General features: G+C 37.8%; 1 protein-coding gene across 2 annotated transcripts; it reads left to right on the forward strand.

Moving 5' to 3' along the window:
* The first annotated feature begins 1,840 nt into the window (after positions 1 to 1,840).
* On the forward strand, positions 1,841 to 15,571 carry gabra2a (gamma-aminobutyric acid type A receptor subunit alpha2a). 2 transcript variants are annotated; one of them, XM_056760427.1, is made up of 10 exons: positions 1,841 to 2,128; positions 2,492 to 2,575; positions 3,720 to 3,835; positions 7,149 to 7,216; positions 9,497 to 9,717; positions 9,809 to 9,891; positions 11,239 to 11,382; positions 11,467 to 11,619; positions 13,266 to 13,468; positions 13,859 to 15,571. In XM_056760427.1, the coding sequence occupies exons 1-10, from the start codon at positions 2,004 to 2,006 to the stop codon at positions 14,153 to 14,155; spliced, it is 1,494 nt and encodes a 497-aa protein (XP_056616405.1). In that variant the 5' UTR covers positions 1,841 to 2,003; the 3' UTR covers positions 14,156 to 15,571. The 2 variants fall into 2 exon arrangements, with proteins under 2 accessions (XP_056616405.1, XP_056616406.1); XM_056760428.1 differs by having other exon boundaries at positions 1,841 to 2,084.
* Positions 15,572 to 17,456: the final 1,885 nt, after the last annotated feature.

The following is a 17,456-nucleotide window of genomic DNA, read 5'->3' on the forward strand; positions in this document are numbered from 1 at the left end:
TCATTTTAGGAAACTGATCACACGTCAGCATCGTACAAATGCGTCTTAGTGTGATGCATTACCATGGAGACGAAATGACGACAATCTGGCCATGAATCAGTGTGAAGCATGAAAGCCTCAGATACTTCTGCCATCCATACTAAATAAATTGAATCAAATGCCTAAATTATTGTTTTGCCAAAGTGCCAGCAATCACAGATTACAGAAGGATGTTATTCATGACAAATGTACTTTGTAATATATCACTTATAGGCACTGTATTGCCTTTCAACAATTAGTTTAGAACAGTGTGATACATTAAATGTGTGAGTTGATATTAATACTTCATGTTTATCTTTTTTTAAAACATGGTTTATATTAGAAGCTTATGGTGTCTGCGTATATTTACAGTAGTGTTAAAATGCACTTTTTGTAAACGTTCTTATTTCCTCATTTACCTACTTATTCAATATTGTGTCATCTGAATTAAATTCCTCAAACCAAACATTTTTATGGTTTTAACTCTTCTTTTCTTGCTGATTTTTATATATGCCTTTTTATATAGAACAGCAGATGGCACTATTATATCACATACAGTGTCTAATTTTTTTCAATGGAGCCCCTTATCATTTTCCTATAGGGAAAGTACTGCTGTTGTAGGCTTACCTGTTGCAGACATTTTATCTTGAAATGGTTCTGTATGTCAAACCTCAGACAAGTCATTTTGACATCTTATTGCAATGGACTCTTGAGAGATTCTTAAAATCTATTTAATGAATTTTTCTTAGAGAAATAAAACCGTAAAGAAGGATCTTTTAAAGATCACTTTTTGGTTTAAGAACATATCTGCTAGACTGTTAAAGTACACTGTCAGATTGTATAGGCTATGGTCAGTGAAATATTATTATTACAGGAGTAGTTTACCTGGAACAACCTGCTGTTTAATTCGAGGGCGCAATGATGAGATTTCATGATGGATCACTGGGCAAAACAATAGTTTAAACTTTATAGTTTCACACAGGGGAACTGTTGATAGCTCCTGAAAACACTGTGACTGTGTCACTGCGGATATGACTACACTGCGGTATGGGGTCAAGATATCCCAACAAACATGGGAATATCCAAAATCCTTGTCCTTGTGGGGACATTTTTTGGTCCCAATGATGAAACAAGCTGATAAACCATACAGAATTAACTTTTTTGAAAAATCTAATTTGTGAGATTGTTATGTTTAGGGGGTGGGTTAGGGAATATGATATACAGTTTTTACAGTATAGAAACCATTGGAAACACTATGGAATGTCCCCATAAATCATGGAGACCCAACATGTGTGTGTGTGCATATACATAACGATGCTTTAGTGATATATACAAGTTTACACATACAGTTTGACATGGATGATGACAAGCCACTGGCAAAAACATAAATCTGTGATTATACCTGTCTGTTCTTTACATTCTGCCTGCTGTGCTGGTTTGGATTTCTGGTCATAAATGTTTTATGTCAGAAAATGTCAGTTTTTGACTGTTTTATGATAGGATGATGTCTGGAGGATCATTTTGTCCCAGTCAATTCACAGCAGGAAATACTACAAATCCATTTTCTTTGGCAAATCAATTCCTTATTTGGTCAATTTAAATTCTTAACAGAACAAAGAGATAGAGAATGGGATGTTTTATTTGTTTATTGACATTTCATTAACATTACTGGCAGAATAGCTAATGCTGTGGTTACGCACTCAATATGAAGTCCGTGTACGCTTTGCTCGCTCTAGGACCCGGTGTCCTCTCGTGCGTTATTTGGCTACTTGATGCTTTCAGGGCTCACGCCTAAATTTTAAACGAGTCGATAGCCCTCAGACGAGCACAACGGACGGATTGGGTTTCTTAGCAACCAGGATACGCCTTTACATCATGTCCAAGTAAATGACCAAACAGGAAAACATGTTCCAAGTATTTACAGTCTCGCCGTGCAGCTCCATATGAATTTGCGCGCATACCTGGAGTTTCCGTGAGCATCACGGATGAGACAACGCTGGAAGCGCGAGCTTTCAGGGAAGCAACTTTACTCTTTACTTTTAGAAGCTGGAATCGGTACAAAAAAGGTAATTTTGATCGATCGATATATCTACGTCTTTTATCTAGTTTGGTAAGCGATTATTGAATTTTTGATGCATTACATGTCGACACCCCAAACATTCAAACTTACTCAAGGTGAACGTGACGATATCTTACAAATTCTCATTGTGTTTGGACTGTTCCAGTGTGTCACACATTTAGTTAAACTTCGAATTTTGGCTATATGTGTGAAACATGTCACACTGTGACACTTCAGACAGACTGTGGATCAGTCTGACTCGAGCGCATCTGATCCTCGTGCGCTCTGAAGATGCCCATGTGCGCTTTCTGATCTCCGGGCTTTAAGATGCAAACACGTCACAATTCAAATTTGTTACTGTTTCTTCTTGTTTAGTACTCACATTATTTTGTTTTATTGAATTTTCCTTGACAGGGACTACTCAACAATGACTAAGCGATGGGGTCATTCGCATGGATTTTTGATCTACCTTTCTCTGGTGGCTTTTTGGCGTGGACGGTAAGCAAAACTTATGTTCCGATATCTTGTTTAACATCACATATACATATCACTCATTATATCTCTCTTTAAAACAACATTTAAAAAGGTGTGTTTGATTGTTAATTTTTGTTTTATTTCCCTGCTAACCAGATCATCCGTTTTAATGCATAAATCATTATATTTAAAGTAAAATGATAAAAGATCCACTCCTACATGGTTACTTCACTTTTACTATAATAAAAACTTGTTTAATTTTCCGGAGGGTTCCCCATCCATGCAATTCTTCTTAAACATTTTAAATCAAAATAGTAGAGATCAAAATCACTGTAATACAAAACCACTAAAACAATTAGAAGCAAATGTCTATTGTAATATTCTGGAAATCCAACATATTGTGAGAGTGTGTCTCATAGGTCGCAAATGCCGCTATATAGTCTCATCTCGTGCATTCTTTCTGTAGGAGTGCACTGGAATGACTAAACATTCCCATCCCACCCCCATCAGCTATGACACTTCTGTTTTCTAACATGATGGTGAAAAGCTTGTGTGGATGATATATTATATATCACATAAAAAAAGAACGATGTGATGATAAAATCATGTAATACTCACTGACATTATGGCAAAATGAAATTTAGGTGAATTAAAATCTTGAAACTCAAAATGGGATTTTTCTTGTTAATCTCTTTCATTTTTATTCAAACATTGAACTTCTACTATCAGCTCAGGACTCAGGAGTAGTCATTTATAAAGAGATGTCACCCCTGAAGTTCATGTCTAAATAGTTAGAATTATGATGTTGCAAAACATAGTTCTTAAACATTACTATTGAAAATTTTCTGCATCTTTTCTAATCACCAAAATATGGATATGCACATACATCTAGGAGAAAATATGTCTTTTTAAATTGGCCATTTGAAGTGACGTTATCTGAGATAAAGTCTCAGGTGTTTTAGTACAGCTGTCATTTCAGTCTTTCACTGTTTGTGCTTTTGGCAGATGGTCATCCATTCATAACTCGTCTGGATAAAGTATACAGAGCAGTTATCCCATTAGGGTCAAAGACCTTTCTTTGCATTTACAGTAACTCTGTATATGTATCCATGTAGGCCTCATAGGAACAATACTAACACTTTTTTGATTCTAAATATATCTTGTACAGCTCTGATGCAGACGTGTCAGGCTCAGATGCCTTTAAAAACAACATTACACTCTTCACACGGATTTTGGACCGACTGCTTGATGGCTATGACAACAGATTGAGACCTGGTCTCGGAGGTGAGAGTACAGAGTTGACACCAGGTTTCAGACAAAGCGTCATGATTAAGGAATAAATGCTTGTTGAGTCATTTTTGTCTCTGCACAGCGTCATTTAACAACCTCATTTGCTGAAATTGTAGTAGTGCGCTCATGTACACTTAATAACTTATTAATGAGGAGAATTACAATCAAATTGTTTTTTATAAACACACAATTGAATTCATTATATTATGCAGCACTTGGTAATGAACAGGATTTTTTTGTTGCATTCATTGTAATATATACTGTATGTAAGAAGTATATTTAAGAATGTTTAATGAAAGGTCAGTGATCTGCCATAGTAATAACGTTAATCACAAGTTAAAGGAATGATCTTAAAGGAGTCATTTTTTATGCAAGCAAGCAAGCAAACTTTATTTATAAAGCTCTTTGTAACCACCAAAGTGGACCACAGTGCTGTACAGAAAAATAAATAAATGAAACGAATACAAACATGAGATATAAATACACCACATACACTAAAACAATCAAAATGTCATCTGGTCAATCTGGTTTTAAAAGCCAAGGAGCAAAGATGAGTTTTCAAAAGTGATTTGAATGAAGAAAGTGAAGAATCCTGTCTTATAGACAGGGGCAAATCGTACAACAATTTAGGAGCTGCCACAGCAAAGGCTAAGTCCCCTCTTAGCTTACATTTGTTTAAGACACATTTAGTATAAATTGATCAGCCAACCGAAGAAAAAAAGTGATTATATGAGGGTGTAGAAGCTCAGAAATGTAGAGTGTGGCAAGACCATTAAGCGGTTTAAAGAAAAAAATTTTGACTAAAGTGTACAGGCAGCCAATGAAGTGAAGCTAAAATAGGAATAATATGCTTGTTCCAGGTAAAAGACGCAATGCAGCATTTTGCACCATTGAAAGACAAGCGACCAAAGACCCACTAAACCCTGCATACAACACATTACAGTAATCCAGCCGAGTGGTAACAAAGGTGTGGATAACTGTCTCAAATAGATGCCTCAAAAGTAGTGGCTTTATCTTAGCCAGCTGCCTTAGTTGGAAAAAGCTTGCTATAACGACTGCCTTGATATGGCTGTCCAGTTTAAGTTTTAAACTCCAAGTTAGTCATGGTTGGCTTGATGTACTGAGCCAGGGAACCTAAATCAACCAAAGGGGTTCCAGTTGTGCCTCCAAAAACCATAGCTTCCATATTTTTTTGTTAAAATTAAGAAAATAAGAGCCATCTAGTCCTTTACATCATCGAGACAAAGGTGTCTTACAGTATCTATTTTATTAACGGGCACCCAAATATGACTATCGTCTGCGTAACAGTGACAAGACAAACCATTCTTCTTAATTGTTGTTCCGTGCAGAAGCAAATAAAGAGGGGAGGGAAGAGGACCTAACACTGAGCCTTGCGGCACCACACGAGAGAGAGGTGCAGAGGAAGACACAAAAAGTACAATCTGTCAAATAGGACCTTAAACATTCGAGGGCTATGCCCTTAATGCCCACCCACTGCTCCAAACGAGAAATCATGATTTCATGGTCCACCGTATCAAACACTGCAGTAAAATCAATAAGCAAATAGGACAACACAGTGACTACAAGATTGTGATTTTACAAAAAGTCCATTAATTGACTACAGACTACATTTTTGAGTATTTTTGAAAGGAACGGCAGTTTAGAAATAGGCCTAAACTTTTCCAAAGTTACAGAATCCAGACCATGTTTTTTAATCAGAGGTTTTATTACTGCATGTTTAAATTTGTCAGGGACCCCACCTAAGGACAAACTGCTATTTACAACTGCAATCAAGCTGGTCCAATAGTAGAAAAAAACTCTTTAACAAGTCGAGAAGGGACATCAGGTCTGAACCTGTGGGCTTCAAATGGCTCACAGTCTCCTGTAGCACTGACAAAGTCACAGACTCAATACACCCTCATGTTATTCCAAACATTTGTGCAACTCAAAACGAGATCTTACAGTGAAACTTTACCCCCCAAAAAAATCTGTAATCATTTACTCAAACTCATTTCAAACTCATTTCTTTCTTTTGCAGAACGCAAAAGAAGATATTTTGAAGAATGCTGTTAACTGGACCCAATCCACTTGCATTGGTTTTGTGTCCATACCATAGATGTGAATAGGAGCCAGTGCTGTTATGTTACCAACTTTCTTCAAAATATCTTCTTTTGTGTTCTGCAGAAGAAAGAAAGTCATAATCTTTAAGCATAATCTCATAGTTTGTTTTGTGCATAGTGATTAGTGAATTACACTAACAAGATCCAAAAGGACAAAAACATTTAAATATCAAAGCCATCTTGGTTTCAGAAAAATTAGAGAGTAGCTCAGTGCTTGTTTAACACAAATAATGAACTGCTTTGGGGGAGGTTGGCATTATCATAATTCCAGTCTGAGGGATGGAAAATAGCAAAATACTGCCTAATGTCTCCTTTATGTGCTTCATGGAAGAAAAAATACAGTAGAGGGTCAGACTGACATGAGGGCGAGTGAATGATGATGCAAGGTCTAGTTTTGGACGAACTATTAAAGATCGGGTTACATACGCAGTTTCTCCCAATCTCATATTAATATTGAGTTCCTATTCAGTAGTATTGTATACGTTGTATCTTCAAAGAGTATTTCGTTTGATCACATTTACAAAAGAGAGATACAGCTGTATGATTTTTCCAGAAAAACACAAACTGCTAGTTGGGACTAGTGGGGAAAGTGGGACGGAACTACAGCAAGAGCAAGCGACACATAATCAGATTAATAAACACGCCGATTGCCACCAAAACACAGACATATGACTTAGTTTGACTTACCGCGTGCAGTTCATGTCCGACATCTTTTAGCCCTGGGCCATCTATCAGTTTCAAACGATCTGCAAATCCAGCGTTATATCCGCCGTTTTTATAACTTCCATGACTAAAATGAAGTGAACAAACACAGACACATCTAAACCTCACTATCACAAGAGTAACCAGCTGCAGGCCAACAGCCACAGGGTCTCGCTCGTTGGTTGGCACGTGGACGGGCTCTGTCGTTCGCCTTGCCGTGCTTTTCCCAGAGAATTTCCCAATTTCAGGATTAGGATCCCTGTTGTGAAACGGGGATCAAGACTTATAAAAAACTTTCTGAGACAACTTGGAGTGCTGGGGGAGTGTATCAAGCCCCGAAATACTACGTCATAAATCCAACTCGTTTTTTAACCATATTACCATGTTATGCATGAGAAGCCAGTACGTTCAACAGTGTAAAATAGTCAGAATGCATGACATAGCATGATTTTAATTAAATTGAGTGTTTTCACTTTGTGACACAGATCGAGTAACTGAAGTAAAGACCGATATCTACGTGACCAGTTTTGGGCCAGTATCAGATACAGACATGGTAAGACATTTCTACTCACACACGTGATATAAATCCATCTAGTGTGAACCGAGTCAGCGATCGAAAACAATATTTTTCTTTTATCACATTCCATTTCTCTCTCTTTTAACCTGTAATTTCCCTCTGCTGGCTGTTTGTAGCATTTTGTACCTGCTGCTAGAGGCTTTTCTTAGTTCTCATGTTTCCTTCACTTCACAGTCTCTGCTCCTAAGTATTTAGAAAAAAACATTTAAATGGAAGAGAGCAGGATTTTTCATTCATTATTTATTTTACTGTCTGAGTGCTGAGTGTTTTTTAGCCTGCTGAATGCTCTCACAGATGCTGTTGTAGAGGCACTGTATATCTGTTCATAAAGACTGAAATTATCTTATTATGTCAGGAGGCTGGCTATTGCTAGTGTTTTTCTTCTGTCTTGTGATCTTTATTTCGCTCTGCCGATGGGAAATCATGATTTACCTGAGTACTTTGCCAGCGTCTGCCCTATTTCCTGTCATTACTGTTTTCTTGCTCTTCACTGTCCTGTTGGGTACTTAAAAAATTATAGCAAATTGTAATGTAAGTTATGATAGAGTTTATGTTATGTAGATAAGAAAAACAGTGTTTCATGATGATTCTTACTATTCCTCATGAGAAGTCCATTTTTGTCTCTTACTACACATATAGTGAAATACTGATAACAAGTGTTAAAGGTCAAGTGTTTGAAATTTAGTGGCATCTAGTAGTGAGGTAGCGAATTGCAACCCGCAACTTATTTCACCCCTCCCTTTCGAAGCACTACGGAGCCTGCCACATGACAAAGACGTTGTCACGTTTTTGCTTCTATGCCAATGAAGACGTTACGTATTTACGAAATAAGCGCTGTTGAGCAGTTTGTCTCTTTAGGGCTAGTCTGTAGAAACAACATGACGAATTCCAGTAAGGGTTATGTAGATAGTAATAGCTCATTCTAAGGTCATAAAACACTTCATTATGTAAGATCTTTAAACACCTCTGAACACATTAGGTATATCATATTGCATTTCTGTCAGATTCTCCAAAAAATGAGGCTACACACTGGACCTTTAGCCAAATAACATAAGTCACCATTGACTTCCATTGTATGTACACAAAATCACAGAGATATTTCTCAAAATATCTTTTTTTTGTGTTCACTCAAGAAGACATGCAGGTTTGAAATGACATGAGGGTAAATAAATGAAAACAAAATGTCTATTTTGGGTGAACTATCACTTTAAATTGATACTGCTATACAATGACACAGACAGGAATAAAGCTAATCTGTACTATTTAAATGTATGGTTTGTGTCAAATAAGTCTTACATGTGCACCGATCATTCTTCAAAACAACAGTATTACAGTTAGTATTTTTTTTGTGGCAAAATTTAACAGATCTTGGCACTCTACACTGAAAAAAAATCAGATTTCTTCATCAGTCCAACTGTGCCCCACTCCAGACTGTGTGGTTATGATATAACAATATAAAAAATGACTCGTATGATCTATTTGTGGATAGAGGGTACCCCTGGGACAACATAATGGAGGGTAATGTTACAGGATGTTGAGAGGAATATCAAATGACCAAGTATACATACCTTCAACTTTGCATTTGATGGAGGTTTCAGATTTTACTACCATGTTGAAATTAACTTAGTATGGACCCATAAGGGTTTTATTGCAGCAGTGCTATTGTGACATTTTTGTAGTCGATAATGGATACAGGGAAAGAATGAGAGGGAAGCGATGCATTACAGATGGACTCTGGGTGAATGCTGGGAAGTCCTGATGCATGGGTGACAGCATTTACTGTCACATGGTATCATCTTTTGTCCGTGAGCGTGGGAGTGAATAAGTATGATCTCATACGTACGTATCATTGTGTTTTCCTTTCTCCGCACTGCCATGGAAACTGCTCGACCGCTTTCACCCCAGGGGTCGGTGTGTGGCAGCGCAGTGCCCAAGGGAGCAGGAGATGCGCAGTGATGTAAAACGTTTATGACACTTTGCTACTTTCTTGTAGCGCGGACAGAAAGATCGCTGCATCGCAGACATTTTTTACGCACAGTAAATGACAATGACAATAATGATTGAAAGAACAGAGGGACCTGTTGTTATCTTTCACATACATTTATAATTTTTGGTTTCAATATTTTCAATACATTTCCAGTACACTGTACATTGAATTGAAAACACAATTTCTGGGGATTCACACACAATATTAATGGGAAATCTTTTCCACTCCATAGTTCCAAAAGCCCATGACGTGTCCGTCTCTGTTCTCAGGAATACACAGTGGATGTGTTTTTCCGCCAGCGCTGGACAGACGAGCGTCTGAAGTTTCACGGGCCAATGAACATCCTGCGTCTCAACAACCTGATGGCCAGTAAAATCTGGACTCCAGACACTTTCTTTCACAACGGCAAGAAGTCGGTGGCGCACAACATGACTATGCCCAACAAACTTTTGCGCATTATGGAGAACGGAACTCTGCTGTACACCATGAGGTGCACACATGTACACACAAAGAACATCTTTCAGGGTCAATTCTGCATTGTAATGTGTGTTTTTGTGTGTGGGTGCATTTGCGAACATTAGGTTGACAGTGCAAGCTGAATGTCCAATGCATCTTGAGGACTTTCCAATGGATTTCCACTCCTGTCCACTAAAATTTGGCAGCTGTAAGTGAAAATGTTTGTTTTATTACACTCCCAAATATAAAGGTCCTTCACAAGACATAGAGAAAAAATGCCTTGCTGTGTCGTTCCAAAAAGTACCTTTAAAATTTTCCATACCTTTCTGTTTCACAGAAAGTTCTTAAGACTTGTAAAAGGGGAAGAAAGAAATGGTTCTTTTAAAGGTCCAGTGTGTAATTTCTTAAGGATCTATAAATAGAAATGCAATATAATATACATACATATGTCTTCAGAGGTGTAGAAAGACCGTACATAATGAAGCGTTATATTTTTATTCACTTAGAATGAGCTTTTTCTATCTACATACGCCGCGGGTCCCCTTATATGGAATTCATCATGTTGTTTCTACAAACTATTCCTAAACATACAAATAGCTTTACATATCGCACTTCGTAAATACTTAACGTCGTCTTTGGCATAGAAGCGAAAACGTGGCAAAATCTTTGTCATGTGTCAGCCTCCGTAGTGCTTTGAATGGGAGTGGTGAAGTGAGCCATTGGCTGCAATTCGCAACCTCACCACTAGATGCTGCTAAATTTCACTGGACCTTTAAGAACACTTGACTGAATGTTTTTTTGGAGAACTCAATTTTTTTATGGCATCACTGTGAAGAATCTTTTGTAAAAGCCTTAATAATACTGTGATACATTGTCATAGTACTCAGGCTGTTCGATAATGACCCCAAAAAATCATATTTGTGTATTATTTCTGTATATATAGTAACTAATCACGATACTAATCACTTCACATACTATAAACAAATCACATACTTGCATGCAGTATTCTACCCATCCACAAGCTGAATAAACCACACACTTAAAATGAGAAACATGAAAATCCTAAAACACATTTGCATTACAATCAACAAAACTTTTGACACAATGTCATGTGACTGACTGAGCCTTGCAATTTAGCTCAAATTTACAGACTGACAGCGCACAGAACTCTGATAACTCGTAAAAGCCATTATTATAATCAGTCAAACTGTCTACACTGCGACATAAACCTCATGCAAAAACCTGTCTGCACCTTTTTTAATTATAATGGGAACATTCTGGTTTGGTCGCATCATTTGATGAATCTTGAATAATTCCACATTATCAAATAAAAATTATGCCTTTTGAGGGTCTGGCGAGTGGCGATGTTTTAATGCAGTTATTTTTACATCAATTTCGATTAATTTGGACTCACTGGCATTACTGTTAGACATTAACATTCACTGTAGACATTCACAGCCATTTGTGATCGTTCCAGGTCTCAGCCATGATGTGAATAAAACTTTTAATGTAGTTCAATGCTGTTTTAAATTGAAACTGTTGTCTTTGTGTATAGATGCTTACACGTTAACAGAGGTCACATACGTTTGGAAACGTAATGCCACCTTATCTGTGGAAGTAGCTCCAGATGGATCTAGACTCAACCAATATGACCTAATGGGGCAGACTGTCGGTAAGGAAACCATCAAGTCCAGCACTGGTGAGTTAACAATAGGTTATGTAACCTGATCAGAAATTATGTTTACACTGTCACAGAAGAAAATCCATCCTCTCTCACGCGCAGGTGAATATACAGTGATGACGGCCCATTTCCATTTGAAGAGGAAGATTGGATACTTTGTCATTCAGACATACCTGCCCTGCATTATGACAGTCATCCTATCTCAGGTCTCTTTCTGGCTCAACCGAGAATCTGTCCCGGCACGCACAGTTTTTGGTAAGCGACTGGCATGTGTATATCTCTCAAATAGTGACTGGCATCGTAGCATAATGTCAATACTTATATTTAGTGCATTGCTCCAATGGCACAGTTTCACTGTTGGCTTTTGACTTGTATTCAATGTGAAAGAAATCTAGCATGCTGATTAAGTTTGTTGTAAAATCATTTTTAATGCAGTAATGGGTGGGGATGGGTATCGTTGAGATTTTATCGCTATCGCTATCGATACTGCTTATTGATCCCAGTACTTATCAATACTGTTATCAATATGCTCTATAATCTGATGCAAAAACACATGATGTGAAAAGATGTTAAACATTTTAAGTTTCTTTAATACAGCTGAGCTATAGAACTGCAGTTTACAAATGCTTCTGAGCAAACAGAAAATGCCACATAACAAAATGTGTGTGTGTTCCTTCGCATACCACTTAGCATGTGCATTGGAGCACATCATTATGTAATTCAACGTATTAAATTAACATCACTGTGGTTATTTGGCTGGTAGACCGTATTTCTTTTATCCTTTCTGGTTTGAGGTCTACACAAATTTAAGTACTATTTTCTAAGCAAAAAATATTTTTTTAATTATAGGTACTATTTTTGTACTAGCACCTTCACTTCAATTTACTAACGTAAGTTAATATACCCCGTCCCCGAATTATTAAAAACAGTTATAACTTCTCAAATAAATGACTTTTATTTTGACGGGTTGCCGCATTGGGTGTTTGACGGAAGCTTCCTCGTTGTGAAACGCGGACGCTGAAAGTTCCACAAGCTCAACCCTGCCACTCTTTCAGTCAAAACAAGGAGATTACAAATACATCGCAGAAATCATATGGCCCTAGATATCAGACATACGCGAGCAAACTTCGGCCGTTCGGACATTATTAAGAGATGAAAAATGACAGACAGCAGCAGCCTCTAATTCGCCATTTAACAGCTGAATACACAGAGATAAAACAACGCAAGTATCGATAACGGTATCATTTGATATGAAGCTTATCGATACTCTGGTATCGACCCAATTACGTTCCGTTCCAAAAAAGTACCGGTTCTCGGTACCCATCCCTAGTCAGGGGGAAGAGCTGAAGTTGGGTCATTTTTATTTCGAAATGAAGACTCATCAAAACATACACTTCAACAGCAAATGAGTATGCTCACCATGGGCTTTCAAAGTTTCAAACATACCACACTTGCGTTGAGACAATACAGTATAACCAATACAAATCTCAATGAAATTTCATATGAATTTGTGCGATCTCATTCATATGTTTTCATCCAATCTCTGTAATTCATGTGAAAACGCCACTTAATAAAACATGTTGGCATAGTATCTGGTTGAAGGTTAATATTTGTCCCCAAAGGACACACTTCCAAAAGCTACCTGTATAATAAGCATTAGCATGTATATTATCCAAGAAGAGGGCACTCAGGACGCGACTGACCCCAAAACAAACCTAATGTCATTAGCTGAGGGCGCCTTTAATATCACGGGTACATCTGTGCCCTTAACAAAATGTCCTTTTTTTCATGGCTCTCCGGCATTGAGACAAACGGCATACACGCTGCTAATGGTCTGCAGTGAGGTGTGCTGTGCTAATGCCTCTTCTGTATATATAGCAGTCTTTGTTATTCTTCTCCAGGTGTGACTACAGTGCTTACGATGACCACTCTGAGCATCAGCGCTCGCAACTCTCTGCCAAAGGTGGCCTACGCAACGGCCATGGACTGGTTCATCGCCGTGTGCTACGCTTTTGTGTTTTCTGCTCTCATTGAGTTCGCCACAGTAAACTACTTCACCAAGCGCGGTTGGGCATGGGATGGCAAGAGCGTTGTCAATGATAAGGTAACCATGACTACAGAGACCGGGCTTTGATTTTACAGTGGGGTGCATGTGGTGGCTTTGATTATTATCATTGTGAAGAGATGCGTTATTTGAAAAGTGAACGTAGGGCGTCGTGGGAAGAAAAAACGTTTATTCATGAACACGAAAAAAGATTTTCTGAACAATGCAGGAAAGCAAACAGTTCTTGGGCACGTTTGACTATCATAGTCATTTTTCCTACTATGTGGTAGCAAAGAACTGTTTGTTTACAAGCGTTTTTCCAAACATCTTTCTCTGTGTTCATCAGAACAAAGAAATGTATACAGATTTGGAACAACTCGAGGGAGAGTAAATGACAGAATTTGTATTTTTAGGTGAACTGTAAATTTAACTAGCCTCTTGTACCTGCAGAAAAAGGAGATATCTGTTGTGAAAAAGAATAACGCTTACGCGGTTGCTGTGGCAAACTACGCACCCCACATCGCTAAGGACTCGGCTCTGCCCACCATCTCTAAGAGCGCAACAGTGGAGGCCAATAAAACCCAGCCGGTGGTTAAAGAGGCGAAGAAGACCTTCAACAGTGTCAGCAAGATTGACCGTATGTCGCGCATCATCTTCCCGGTGCTTTTTGGCAGCTTTAACTTGGTGTATTGGGCCACATATCTCAACAGAGAACCTGTTATTAAAAACATGATCCCGTCTCAATGACCCATTATCTAATATATGATCACACGCAGTGATAAAAACAAAACCTGTGGTGTGTTAAAAAAGTATTTCGTACAGTTTCCCTAGTGTCATCATTTTTAAGCCTGTCTTAAAAACATCTTGAAACCTTTACACTGCCAGGAGCTGAAAGCATCTTTAATAGCACAAATGAATTTATTTTCACAACTTTATTTTTCTATGTTGTCGGTGGTTTCTGAGTATAAAATTGATTATTTCGGTTTGTCTTTCTATGCACTCTTTGTGCCTTTTATATTTATGTATGTTATCTTATTATGCATCAAATTTATATTTATACACCAATCTCCATTTTAAGTGATAGTTAGTAACCAAACATATCTCATCCCTCATTTACTCCCATAGTATTTATTTCCCCTTATATGGCAGTAAATGGGGAATGAGATCTGTTTGGTTACTGACATTCTTACAAATATCTTTATTTGTGTTCAGCAGAACAAAGAAATGTATACAGGTTTGGAACAACTCGAGCCCGAGTAATTGATGACAGCATTTTCGTTTTTGGGTGAACTGTCCCTTTAAGGAGGAGTGTGTATATGTTAATATTGCGGCTAAATTATCTCATATTATTTCAGATGTTCCTCTTTGTCATGTTAAAAATGCTTAAAAATCAAAATAATATATGTCACAGCTAAACAACAATATGGAAGACAGTTAACCGAACCTTTAAATTGACTGATGTAGCGTTGATGTAGCATAGTCAGTTAAATATGGCACTTAACGTTCTTAGTTGACATATGTTTATATATTAGCTTTTATGAAGATAGACACCATTGCGCTTGAGCAATTTAATTCAGCGGCCTATTTGTAAACACAAGCAATGCATCAACAAACAGCGTGCGCATTGTTTAATGATTTATTGATTTTGTTTGAAGCACCCGATGTATTGTCTCATCAAGTATTGGTGGTGTTAAGTGGACACTTTGATCAGTGAGCACAGTCTGCTGTGAAATTTGCACTCTATTTAAGCCACATCGGTTCGGTCCATGTCGAGTGCACCGCTGCTGGACATTCAAAATCATGTGGGTACATTTAGATTTTGCTTGTGGTTAGGATGAAACTAACACGGGTATACCGAAATCCAACTGTGTGTGGGCACTGTTTATAGATGTGTGAATATGTTGGTCTTACTGTATATGTGGCGAAATGATAAAGCTTCTAAGGTCACTGCCAAAGTACTTGGCCGGAGATGTTCACAGTTACGTGTTATAATGTTGTTTATAATTCAGTATATTCTGTACAGACAAGGTACTGGGCTTTATAATGTGATGTGTGCCTAATGATCCAATGGAAACCAAAATTTCACTTTATTTATTATATGCTAAATAACACAATCTGTCATGAACAATCACGTCATGTGTACTTGCTTGAATGAGCTACTATGAGTTTAGCATCTAACAGTTTTGGTCGCTGTTCTCAGTTTTCTGCCTGGACAGAAAAGACAGCTTCCCTGTTGACTGAAATAAATTGTTGTCAAAGCCAACATGTCTCAGTTAATCTGATTTTTTGTAGTTAGTTGCTTAAATGCTTGTTTTTCCTTCACTCATCCGTGCTATTCAGCATTCTGGACTTCACACACAAGGGCACAACAAGTGCAGTGTACATTTTCAGGCTCAGGGGGGTTGAGTTGAGAAATGGAATAGGCTCTTTCTTTTTAAGCTGACGTGGCGATAATTTGAGAAGTTTACTGTGTGCAGGTACTCTTAAAAGAGACTGCATCTGTGGTCAAATTCCTCTTACACAATCCAAATTTCTCCCTTCATTTCTTTCCGATTTTCATCCATCTGTGCATTCTGTCTGAGGGCTTTTGTAGAGCTGATTCTACCCCAGCCAACCAGCAGAATTTCAGATTAGTGTTATTGAACGGGGAACAGGGAAGCGCTCTGAATTTATCTGAGATCTTGGCTTTAATAACATAACAGTAGCGCTCCCAGCTCATCTTTCTTGATTTTAGAAACGGCATCTGCCTGTGTGCCAGACGGCAAAATAGAGGAAGAACTCTGGTAACCTCAGCGTCCTCTGCACCTTCTGGAAAAGCATATCTTTGGGTACAAACAAGCATCGGTCAGAACAGATGTGTCCACTTGTGCACGCAGTCATGTACACACCCACACCCACACACACAAACGTAGACTTGACCTGGGGGGTGAGACTCCAAAACGAAGTTGGATTTCATTTACTGGCCAAACCTCTTAAGGTGGAACTGAGGCTGATCCGACGTCAAGTGGCATTAACAAAGCATACCCCCTTAAGCGACGTCTGTGAGGATGTCATGAGGGTTTATAAGATGTGAAAGATCACAGAGGCAGAGAATCAGAGAACTACCAAAGTGTCTGTTGCTTTGCCATTTAAATCCTTACAACCCATAACAAGTACCAGAATGATAAAAGATGCATAAGAATCAAACAAAAGGAAATACAGCAACATAAACAAAATGATTTGTTATTTCACCAAGAAAAAATGAAATTGCCTGCTTCTTTGAGACCTGTCAATTATGTTTGAATATATCTCATATGTATGCAGAGTTACAACTACAATTTATAACTGTTTGATTTACGATAATGTATTTCATATTTTCTAATTAATTTCTCACATTCAGACTGCCAAAGTCAAATACTTTTCCTTCTATATTTGATTTGTTTCTTGTTATAAATCAACTTTATATTTTTTAAAGCTCAATGATGGCGAGATATATTCCTGTAAGGTGCTGTGTTGCAGTACTTGTTTTTACGTTTTTTCCTCTGTAAACATCTTTAGCATCCGTAGCCATTTGCCTTGTAGCAACTTAATGTGTTTTCACAGCTAAAACATCATATCAGACATTTTATAAATGAGCATCATTCTGACATAGCTACACTGTTATGCTCTATGAACACATCCTGCAGATGTCCTACTGTTCATCTTCCATCAGTGGTTCAATAAGAATACGTAAACAATATTGATATACATTTTATATAAATACTATAAAAAAGCACTCCATCCAGGGTGTATCCTGCCTTGATGCCCGATGACTCCTGAGATAGGCGCAGGCTCCCCGTGACCCGAGGTAGTTCGGATAAGCGGTAGAAAATGGATGGATGGATGGATGGACTATAAAAAAGATTTCCTTTTTTATAGAATGTCATAGCTGTGTTCATTTTTTATTTATGCAGCTAAGAAATTAGGAATATGTAAAATATAAACAAAATGAGACAAACGAAATATAGGTAAAACAGAAGGAACTTGGGATTCCTCCATTGAGAAATCAGCCAAGCGTGAATAAGGAATT

Source organism: Triplophysa dalaica, chromosome 11 (genome assembly GCF_015846415.1).
Source record: "Triplophysa dalaica isolate WHDGS20190420 chromosome 11, ASM1584641v1, whole genome shotgun sequence".
NCBI lineage: Eukaryota > Metazoa > Chordata > Actinopteri > Cypriniformes > Nemacheilidae > Triplophysa > Triplophysa dalaica.

Excerpts from the sequence above, each read along its gene's own strand:
- gabra2a (XM_056760427.1), top strand. The coding sequence starts at position 2,004 with ATGAGACAACGCTGGAAGCGCGAGCTTTCAGGGAAGCAACTTTACTCT. Across the intron at positions 2,576-3,719 it reads GTGGCTTTTTGGCGTGGACG|CTCTGATGCAGACGTGTCAG; the intron begins GTAAGCAAAACT and ends TATCTTGTACAG. Across the intron at positions 9,718-9,808 it reads ACTCTGCTGTACACCATGAG|GTTGACAGTGCAAGCTGAAT; the intron begins GTGCACACATGT and ends TGCGAACATTAG.